This window comes from Oncorhynchus clarkii, chromosome 7 (assembly GCF_045791955.1).
Source record: "Oncorhynchus clarkii lewisi isolate Uvic-CL-2024 chromosome 7, UVic_Ocla_1.0, whole genome shotgun sequence".
Taxonomy (NCBI): Eukaryota; Metazoa; Chordata; class Actinopteri; order Salmoniformes; family Salmonidae; genus Oncorhynchus; species Oncorhynchus clarkii.
The window spans coordinates 61,596,008-61,607,869 of record NC_092153.1 but is presented as its reverse complement, the minus strand read 5'-3'; the positions used below and the strand labels follow the sequence as shown (position 1 = coordinate 61,607,869).

Genomic DNA, 11,862 nt, shown 5'->3' with positions numbered 1-11,862 from the left:
CAGATTCATAAATTCAGAGAAGTGGATGAAATGACTGAACAAGCCAGGCTCCTGAATCATGACATTTAATAGGAAAAACGAGTTGCACAAAAAAGAAACCTTAAGGTTAAGCAGGCAATCAAGTCCACAGTAGGAACGTTTGAGTCCCAAATGGCATCCTGTTCCGTATATAGTGCCCTACTTGAAAGCAGTCCACTATATAGGGAATAGGGTGCCATTTGGTTGAAAAGCAACAGGAAGCTGAGTCATTGTCATAATCTAGAACAGGAAGTCAACACTGATGGTGAGCATGAGTCATTCTGTCAATCATGGACAAACTTTAGGGGAACTAAAACCTTTCAAATGTTTAGGGTCAAAACCTTGAGTCAGGACGTATAGTGGCAGTCTCACAGCCTTTGGAAGTGCCACATCACTCATTTAAGTGACAGGGGACTAACATACTAACTCTGACAACCCATTGCTGTGCAGAGGCATTGTGCAACCAAAGGCTTTTAGCAGGGTTACCATTAAGGGCAATACTTAACTCATTCCTCAACTCTTCTCAGTTTTAAGACACTGCAAATTGACAAGTGTTGTGAACAGTCACTGGTATGCAAAGTATTTAGGCAGGTGGTTAAAAGCTACAGGCACATCCCTAGTTTTAAACTTCCTCCAAGATCGCAACATAATTGTTGGCCATAGAAAATGATTTCCTCCAATGACAGGCAAATAAATAAAATCAGGCAAAGTGCCACTAGGAAAACACTTTCAGGTTAATTACAAAATAGATCAAGTGGAAACAAATATGCACAGAAAAGGATCAGATGGTTGAAATGGTTCAGTGTCATATGAAGACTGGTAGTGGAACACCACTTAAGCTAGATCATCCAAAAACTGTGCTGCCCATTGCTTTGTGCTGTAGTTCTACATTTCCCTTCATTGTATATTCCTAATCAAAGTGTTACAATCTCCAGACTACAGTTTGCAGTCTGTTCTCAACTTTTGAAACTGGCTGCACTTATTTTATGAAGGAGTGTGTGACAACGATCAACACTGGCAAACATGTTTTGTTCATTCATTAAATATGTTAAAATGTCCTAGCTCTGTCTAGAGACAATTGAGGTGATGGTGGTGCATATCAGGACAGGCCAAGGAGAGATGTGAGAAAAACATGTTGCATTTCCCATAGCATCTCCACAATTAACTCTGGTGGTCCAGATGAATTGTTTAATGACAACTTTTACTCAGTGTCAAACGCCCTCTGGTGTCCATAGTACCACAAACAAAACAAATGTAATATTATACAGGAGCAAATGCATGTGTTGAATAAAGTGCTATGTGAATGGATGGGGGGGTTAACTGAATTACACCCACTTTTGTCTGAACTGTCTCATCATTAACTCCATTAAAGTGTTATGTTTTAGCTCCAAAGGAAGAGAAATGTCACTATAGACTATCCAATTTAGTATCCCCTCTTAAATCAATAGTTTGGCACAAAATCTAATTCCCACTCGAGGCACTAACATGACATGATCTATATGGCACCGCTCTCTTTGCCAAGAAATATTGATGGCCACACCGCACACAATGACATCTTGTTAAAAATGAACAGAAGCCTACTATGTAAAATTGTCACAATTGCAAAAAAATTTTGGTATAGACAAAACCCTTAAATTATAAAAGATTTCTCTTGGTTAAAATAAGATCAATTCTGTGTATGCCATCACACACAGTGCTATGCTGGTAGTTGGTGCACAGGGTGCTGCGTCTGTGTAGTCTAACCACATCATGGACAGATAGGGAGAGGGGTCTCTGAATGGGGTCGTTCAACTGGTTTGGTCCCAGGGACTAGTGAGCACAGGCTCATATTCATTAGAGCACACCGTAGCAAAACGTAGAAAGGAAAATAAAAACTTTCTTATTGGAAAAGTGCAGGTCCCTCCTTGTTTCTGTACATGTTCTTCTGTTTGGTGCCTAATGAACATGAACCAGATATACCTCTGGAGAACTGTGTTGTTTAAAACTTCTAATTAAGAACAAAGTAAATAAGTATTAGCATCTGAGGGAGTGGTCCCCATTATCCCAAAGAGCAGTGCAGGTCCACAGACCAGAGGTTGAGAAACACTGACATACACTGACATACAAAAAAAAAGCTGTTGAACAATCCTATCATACATGAGAAGAAACTGTACAGACCAACATGGCCTTTTCTTCCCCAGTGCGTGTGTATGCACATGTGAGAACCAGAAGGTACTTAGTGGCTTGTCAATTGGCATCAGGCTGCGAGTGTGTGTTGTTCTTTTCATATTGGCACATCTGTGTATCTCCAATGTTGTATTTTGTGTGTGTGTGTGTGTGTGTGTATGTTTGGTACCCTGGTGTATGTCTATATCATGGTGCGTAACTTGTGGACCTCTTCACGCTCTGCTCTTATAGGAACGCACTGGGGTTGGCTCTTGGATCCTTCTGGTTCCTGTAACGTGCAGCCAGCCACACACCCAAGATCTGAAACAGAACAACATTCATGAGAAGTGTGTATGTGTGTCTGTATATGGTGATAGTGTTCACCTGTACTGTATGGGCCCCGATTCAGACCAAGGAAATGTACGCCTGTCTCACACACTTCTCCGTAGTTTGTATTCAGATTTACCTTATGCAGCTGTGTAATGGGCTTTACAGGCGTGGGCCCTTGCGCCTGCTGAATATATTTAATTAAACCGCTGAAAACACTCCCACTTGCTGGCCAACAGATTTCCCCGTGGAGTTTTCAGTACATTTATCTAAAGCCATCCCTTTAAATATGGATTACCTTTAATTAGAATTTGACAGATTCACTAAAATAAATGGAGAGAACAATTCAGAATATTAGGGCTCAATGAAAGAAAGCCATGTAAATATACACACGTCTCCTTTTCAGCACCAATTGGGCAAAAAAAAAAGAAGCTCTGATCTTGTATACAATTTAGCGTTAGGATAGTATTTATGAATAATAAAAAGCTGGTTTAGAGAGCCTTTACGCACAAAATACATTTGTGAATCAAATAGTGGTTTGATTCATCCTGAAAGTTTACATATTCAATCGTTCGATCCATGAAATATTGGAAGGTGAAAAAAGTGTACAATAGGGGTTGAACAGTAGTCCTATAAATCTACCCTAATAATCATGCAACTGTGGTGACAAAATCCAGTCATTGTGAACAGTGCGCCAGGCTCCAGGTTTAACCTGCTACGTGTGGTCTGAGTTCCATAATGACTCAAATAGACTACATGTCCCAAATTATTGCACAACTTGTAATACGGTAGCCTAATATGATCCGCTAGTGATCCTCATGAACAAACTAACAATGTCATGGAATTATGTAAGAAATCCAACACTAAAGTCAGTGACAATTATAAAATGTGGGTATAACTGATGGTGGCTACCGAAAGCGGCTAACACGATACAAAAAAATATATAATAATAATAACATAAAAAATAATTCTGAAAAGTCTGGCCTTATAAGTAAAACATTGTAGAAATCATAAATCAACTCTATAGGTTTGGCGCTATACTGTCATTTGCGCATGGCTACAGAGGCCTTTTGCTTGAGCCTCCTTTCATCCCAAGTTACTGTATAAAACCAACATTTCATAACTTCACTGTGGAAAAGGAAATATGTTGATATGATTCAGTTTGCTGATATATATCTGGTTTCACATTTGTCTCCAGTGATCATAAGATAAAATAGATCTCAAACAATTGTAATTTCTATTTACAATCCCCTTATCCAAATGGCTTACTCATTTACCTAGCTTTTATCAATCTCTTGTCAATTTGTAAATTACAGTGCATGGAGTATGGTGTTAGTCCTTCCGGGAAAAAAATAAAGATGTTGTTGCTCAACCTTAGTAATTGCGCGTAAATGTGGTGGAATTATGAGGGGAATTAAGTCAAGGTCAGAATTCGGTGTGACATCGTCATTTCTTAAATCTCCACCCAAACGAATAGCCGGTGAATAGTATGCTATTCTCGTGCTTAAGTTCAAGGTCAGAATACGCATGGAGAGAAAAGTGCATAAAAAAGAGAATTACAAACCATTTACAAGTGTTTAACTCAGGTCGGAATTCCCCCCTTTGTGCATTTAGGGATGAGTGTGAGTGTTGTGATGTGTGTATTTTAGCTCTTATAGGTATAGTCAGGAGCGGTTTCCTGACCTCTGTGAAGCTGAAGAAGAGTCCTACTGCACCCAGGATTTTCAGAGCCTCTGCAGCGTGCTGCAGCATCAAGTCCCCACAGGAGAAACATGACCCGCCATGTTTACAGGGCTACACAGAGAGGGAGCGAGAAAGCCTTCAATGAGACAACAATCACATAAAGAGAGGAAGTCCAAACATACGACTGCATCTGCATAAAGAGTAAAAGGCCAACCATAAGATTACGGTCTACTGCGATCCTGTTTTTTTTTTTTTTTCTTTCTACCTATAATAGGCAGTCCAGTGCTGGTTTTGTTTTTGATCTGTAATGGTTAAGACAGGTTGGGAAAGCTGTTGAGGGCAGAGAGTAACCAGAGTGGCTTAAACCACATGCAGAGAACCACATCCGGAGAGAAAGGCCTTAAAGGCTGAGCGCAGAGAGCAAACTGGTGTGTCTCCCTCACCGCATTGCAGAGTTTCACGTCCTCGTTGAACTGCTCTTTGCTCTGGTTGTTGTCCAGCAGCCCACAGCAGTTCAACTTGTTCTCCACGCCCAGCCGTGTGTCGTTGCTCATCAATGCCCACGTAGCACTCAACAGCTTCACCTGGGTTGGAGACCAAACACACACAGGTGAGGACAGTGACAGGAGTGCTGCGGAATGGCAAAGACTGCAACACACAAGGCAAATCAAATGTATTTGTCATATACACATGGTTAGCAGATGTTAATGCAAGTGTAGTGAAACGCTTGTGCTTCTAGTTCTGACCATGCAGTAATATTTAACAAGTAATATAACCTAACAATTTCACAACAACTACCTTATACACACACACACACACACACACACACACACACGTGTAAAGGAATGAATATGAATATGTACATAAAAATATATAAATGAGTGATGGCCGAACAGCATAGGCAAGATGCAGTAGATGGTATAGAGTACAGTATATACATATGAGATGAGTAATGTAGAGTATGAAAACATTATATGAAGTGGCATTGTTTAAAGTGGCTAGTGATACATTACATCAAGATGGCAAGATGCAGTAGATGGTATAGCGTACAGTATATACATATGAGATTAGTAATGTGGGGTATGTAAACATTATATAAAGTGGCTAGTGATAAATTGATTACATACATTTTTCCATTATTAAAGTGGCTGGAGTTGAGTCAGTATGTTGGCAGCAGCCACTCAATGTTAGTGATGGCTGTTTAACAGTCTGATGGCCTTGAGATAGAAGCTGTTTTTCAGTCTCTCGGTCCCCACTTTGATGCACCTGTACAGACCTCGCCTTCTGGATGATAGCAGGGTAAAGAGGCAGTGGCTCGGGTGGTTGTTGTCCTCGATTATCTTTTTGGCCTTCCTGTGACATCGGGTGGTGTAGGTGTCCTGGAGGACAGGTAGTTTACTCCCGGTGATGCATTGTGCAGACCTCACTACCCTCTGGAGAGCCTTACGGTTGTGGGCGGAGCAGCTGCTGTACCAGGCGGTGATATAGCCCGACAGGATGCTATCGATTGTGCATCTGTAAACGTTTGTGAGTGTTTTTGGTGACAAGCCAAATTTCTTCAGCCTCCTGAGGTTGAAGAGGCGCTGCTGCGCCTTCTTCACCACGCTGTCTGTGTGGGTGGACCATTTCAGTTTGTCCGTAATGTGTACGCCGAGGAACTTAAAACTCTCCAGCCTCTCCACTACTGTCCCATCAATGTAGATAGGGGGCTGCTCCCTCTGCTGTTTCCTAAAGTCCACGATCATCTCCTTTGTTTTGTTGACGTTGAGTGAGAGGTTGTTTTCCTGACACCACACTCCGATTGCCCTCACCTCCTCCCTGTAAGCCGTCTCGTCGTTGTTGGTAATCAAGCCTACCACTGTAGTGTCGTCTGCAACCTTGATGATTGAGTTAGAGGCGTGCATGGCCACGCAGTTGTGGGTGAACAGGGAGTACAGGAGAGGGCTGAGAACGCACCATTGTGGGGACCCAGTGTTGAGGATCAGCGGGGTGGAGATGTTACCTATCCTCACCATCTGGGGGCGGCCCGTCAGGAAGTCCAGGACCCAGTTGCACAGGGCGGGGTCGAGACACAGGGTCTCAAGCTAAATGACGACTTTGGAGTGTACTATGGTGTTAAATGCTGAGCTGTAATCGATGAACAGCATTCTTACATAGGTATTCCTCTTGTCCAGATGGGTTAGGGCATTGTGCAGTGTGATGGCGATTGCGTCATCTGTGGACCTATTGGGGCAGTAAGCAAATTGGAGTGGGTCTAGGGTGTCAGGTAGGGTGTGGGTGATATGGTCCTTGACTAGTCTCTCAAAGCACTTCATGATGACGGAAGTGAGTGCTACAGGGCGGTAAGTCCTTTAGCTCAGTTACCTTAGCTTTCTTGGGAACAGGAACAATGGTGGCCCTCTTGAAGCATGTGGGGACAGCAGACTGAGATAAGGATTGATTGAATATGTCTGTAAACACACCAGCCAGCTGTTCTGCGCATGCTCTGAGGACGCGGCCGGGGATGCCGTCTGGGCCTGCGAGGGTTATCACGTTTAAATGTTTTACTCACGTTGGCTACAGTGAAGGAGAGCCCGCAGGTTTTGGTAGCGGGCCGTGTCAGGGGCACGGTGTTGTCCTCAAAGTGAGAAAAAAGGTTGTTTAGTCTGTCTGGGAGCAAGGCATCGTGATCCGCGACGGGGCTGGTTTTTCTTTTGTAGTCCGTGATTGATTGTCGACCCTGCCACATACCTCTCGTGTCTGAGCCGTTGAATTGCGACTCCACTGTCTCTGTACTGACGCTTAGCTTGTTTGATTGCCTTGCGGAGGGAATAGCTACACTGTTTGTATTCGGTCATGATTCCGGTCACCTTGCCCCGATTAAAAGCAGTGGTTTGCGCGTTCAGTTTAATCCACGGTTTCTAGTTTGGGAATATTTTAATAGACACTGTGGGTACAACATCACTGATGCACTTGTTAATAAACTCGCACACCGAATCAGCGTATTCGTCAATGTTGTTGTTCGCCGCAATGCGGAACATATCCCAGTCCACGTGATCGAAGCAACCTTGAAGCATGGAATCCGATTGGTCGGACCAGCGTTGAACAGACCTGAGCGCGGGTGCTTCCTGTTTTAGTTTCTGTCTGTAGGCTGGGAGCAACAAAATGGAGTCGTGGTCAGCTTTTCCAATGGGAGGGCGGGGGAGGGCCTTATATGCGTCGCGGAAGTTAGAATAACTGTGGTATAGGGTTTTGCCAGCCCTGGTAGCACAATGATAGAATTTGGGGAGTCTTGTTTTCAGATTAGCCTTGTTAAAATCCCCGGCTACAATAAATGCAGCCTCAGGATATGTGGTTTCCAGTTTACATAGAGTCCAATGAAGTTATTTCAGGGCCGTCGATGTGTCTGCTTGGGGGGGAATATACACAACTGTGATTATGATCGAAGAGAATTATCTTGGTAGATAATGCGGTCGGCATTTGATTGTGAGGAATTCTAAGTCAGGTGAACAAAAGGACTTTAGTTCCTGTATGTTGTTATGATCACACCACGTCTCGTTAATCATTAGGCATACACCCCCGCCCTTCTTCTTACCAGAGAGATGCGCGATGCGTGAAGAAACCAGATGGCTGTATCGACTCAGATAGCGTGTCTCGAGTGAGCCATGTTTCCGTGAAACAAAGAATGTTAGTCTCGGATGTCTCTCTGGAATGCTACCCTGGCTCAGATTTCGTCTACCTTGTTGTCAAGAGACTGGACATTGGCGAGTAGTATGCTCAGGAGCGCGATGTGCCTGTATACGGAGCCTGACCAGAAGACCGCTCCGTCTGCCCCTTCTACGGCGCCGTTGTTTTGGGTCGCTGGCTGGGATCCGATCCATTGTCCTGGGTGGTAGGCCAAACAGAGGATCCGCTTCGGGAAAGTCGTATTCCTGGTCGTAATGTTGGTGAGTGGACGTTGCTCTTATATCCAATTGTTCCACCCGACTGTATGTAATAAAACCTAAGATTACCTGGGGTAACAATGTAAGAAATAACACATAAAAAAATACATAGTTTCCTAGGAACGCGCCGGAAGTAGGCAAGGGACAACCACACGTCCATATATAGAGAGCAGTGTGCAATAAGAAAGACAGAGAGCGATGGGACATAAAATAGAAAACAGGAGCTGGAAGAGGTCACACGCACGCACACACACACCTACCTGCTGTCCCTTGTTAATAGCCAGGCAGGAGCAGGACACACCAAACTGGAAAAGAAACACCAGGAACAGAATGACCATGTACTGAGAGAGAAGCAGTCAAGGAACCAGACCAACATTCAAAGGCTGCACACACAGACTGAGAGAATACATTTTTACTACTGACCCATATTCAGTCAAGTAAAACAAAACTCGCACAGTGACCCATACCAAAGACTGTTGGAACATTATAGACCAACTCTGCCTGCCCATACTGGTATGAATAGGGCCAACAGTAAAGATCTCCTTAATTGTATTGTTTTATTGTAAAGTGTGTTGCGATTGTAAACGCCCTTTATATAAAGGATACAAAGAAGAGCATGACTTGGTGGTGGTTGAGGGCTCCAATGAGACCCACGATGGAGATAAGCAGTAGGAAGACGCCCACAGCAATGACCCCGCCGATGATGTGGATGCTGGACACGATGCCGAAGCCTTTCCCCCACGCTGCCACGCCAATCAGCAACAGACCAACCAACTGGGGTTAAAGAGAGAGAAACTAAGTGAGGGGAGAATGAGACAAACACTGACACATTACACACTAGAGAATAACATGAGTAACTCCTGGGACAGTCCCGGGAACACTTACAATCTTTACATAGTGGTGCAGCCAAGCTGACAAGGCAGTGCAGCACCCATTATTTGAGGAGAACCCTGGCATAGTGACCATATCTAGCTTTCAAACGCTTTAAAATGGGCACTTATAATCTTTTCAGTATTTCCCAGGACCCATAGGATAAATATGAATTATTCCCGGTATTGTAATTTGGTTGATTTTCGGGAAAATATGAATCCCTAATACACACAGACATGGGCAAAGAAACGGACACTGACTATTGCCCGTACGCACGCACACTTTTGTCCATCTTGGTGTCTATGAACTACAAGTAAACCTTTATTAGTGACAACCAGGCTATACCAGAAAAAAAAGAAAATTGGCCTAGCTAATCTAATATGTACCTTGAACACAGAGACTGTTGGTTGCTATTTTAAAATGGTTGTCCCCAAAACAGTCAGGGGGTATATACCTTTTAGGTACGAGACAAGACCTTATTGTGAATGTGTGCTTGGCTAACATTTATTTTTTCCACAAGACCTTCACATGTCTATGATCTAATTGTGTCAAGTCGTATGCAACAGATTTGATACATGAGATTTTGTTGTTAATGTTATTAGGATCCCAATTAGCTGATACCAATGGCGAAAGCTAGCCTTACTAGGGATTGACGCATGATGAAAAAGACATTACAGACAAAATACTTTACAATTTACATACATTTAAAAACATTAACATATAGTGTCCATGTGCATCTATCAGTTACACATACATGTCAGTACAAACACACAAAAGGTATGTCACATGGGGGAGAAGCATTGTGAGGTGTTGCTTTATTTGGTTTTTGAAACCAGGTTTGCTGTTCACTTGCGGTATATGAGATGGAAGGAAGTTCCATGCAATCTTGGCTCTGTATAATATTGTATGTTTATTTGAATTTGTTCTGGACCTGTGGCCTTTGAAAATATCCCTGGTGGCATGTCTGGGGAGGTAAGTGTGTCAGTGCTATGTGTAAATTGACTATGTAAACCATTTAGATTTTCCAACACAGGATATCTGATTGAACACTTGTCAAGATGTGCAGCAATATAATTAATCTTATATCAATGTGTTCCCTGTGCAGTAGCAATGCAATGAAACTTATTATTATGGCTATGGTCATTAAAGGGCACAATAACAGTTAGCTATGTATGATGACTGGAGTTTCAACCCTCAAATGACTCGTACATACAGATAATTTCTAGTTATGGCTGTGGTTGACATTACAGAGATAATGCTGTTGTCTATGTTTACTATCACGAGGTCTGTGACATAGCTAGCTACCCGTCACTTGTCAACAGAATCAGCTATGTCATCTGACAAACGTAAAGTATAGAGTTAGCTAGAGCATATCTGATGCCCTCTGAATGGGTACAAATACAATCAAATGTTAATTAGCGTACAGTAGCTAGCTACCCTTCCATCATGTTTATACCCGACACAAATACAATTCAACCTCTAACGGGTAATCAAGTCAATCATCAGAAATGATTTGTCACGTTACTGCCTGTTATGAGCGCCACACATCCTTGTGTAATCATTTTCAATATCTTGTGAAATCATATGTTAGCTAGCTAGCGTTAGCTGGTTAACGTTACTCCTTCAGAAATCATAGATAAATGTTAGTAGCTAACTTGTTGATAGTGACAACATTTGCAGATGACAGTAAATTGGTGTCCATTGTTTGCTTCTAGCTAAATCTCAGTGAAACAATAGTGGACATTGATCCTAGTTAGCTCTGTGCTAGTACTGCTGCTACCACTGTTAGCATCATCATTCTTCTGCTAACGTTAGCTGGAAACATTAGCAACAGCCAGTTAGCGACACTTACCATGTACACCACGTTGAGAGAACAAAGAGCATTTTTAGAACACGTAAATCCCCCACAAACCATCTTGAAGATATTCTAACTTTGCCAACTACAAGGAATATTTCCCTCTGGTCGTTGTTCACTATGTTGTCTACTTTCACGAAACCGAAGCTTGAGGAAGCACCGCTCACTCTTTCAACAATACAACCCTATATCCTGTCTCTGTCAATATCAGTGGGCGTGGTGAGAGAGATGCTCTCACTTGTCTGTCATTGGTTTAGATATATCAACAATTATATATTTCAACCAATCATCATGGTCGAGACCATGTACTACAAATAAATGATCAAATATTGCAAAAATATCCATGCATATGTCAACACATATGCTTTGGGATTTATAATTATAATTGTTTGTATTTTACATTTCTTTTTACTTTTACCCCTTTTTCACCCCAATTTTGTGGTATCCAATTTGTTGTTACCGTCTTGTCTCATTGCTGCAACTCCCGTACTGACTCGGGAGAGGCGAAGGTCGAGAGCCATGCATCCTCCGAAACACATCCCAACCAAGCCGCACTGCTTCTTGACACGATGCCCACTTAACCCGGAAGCCAGTCGCACCAATGTGTTGGAGGAAACACTGTGCACCTGGCAACCATGTCAGCGTGCACTGCGCCCGGCCCGCAACAGGAGTCGCTAGTGCGCAATGGGACAAGGACATCCCTGCCGGCCAAACCCTCCCTTAACCGGATTAGCTGGGCCAATTGTGCGTGCCCCATGTGTCTTCCGGTCGCGGCCAGCTGCGACAGAGTCTGGACTCGAACACAGCTACAGCTAGCTACCTTAGACCACTGCGCAACGTCTTTTTTTCCTAACCATATTTGGAATTATTGTAAATTATTATCCGGCTGTACACTTATGACAGCTAATATTGTTGCGAAGCTCGAGTCGATTTACACAGGTCAACCATGTGATAACTGACTCCAGTATCCCTGCACATTGCCCTCAGACGAACCATCAAACAGGCAAAGTGTCAAGACAGGACTAAGATTGAATCCTATTA

General features: G+C 43.0%; 1 protein-coding gene across 1 annotated transcript; it reads right to left on the bottom strand.

The window, feature by feature from the left end:
• Positions 1-49: 49 nt before the first annotated feature.
• On the bottom strand, positions 50-11,033 carry LOC139413599 (tetraspanin-31-like). Its single transcript, XM_071161181.1, has 6 exons — positions 10,819-11,033; positions 8,703-8,870; positions 8,357-8,437; positions 4,617-4,757; positions 4,174-4,284; positions 50-2,484 (listed from the first exon to the last, which is right to left on the bottom strand). The coding sequence occupies exons 1-6, from the start codon at positions 10,879-10,881 to the stop codon at positions 2,410-2,412; spliced, it is 639 nt and encodes a 212-aa protein (XP_071017282.1). The 5' UTR covers positions 10,882-11,033; the 3' UTR covers positions 50-2,409.
• Positions 11,034-11,862: the final 829 nt, after the last annotated feature.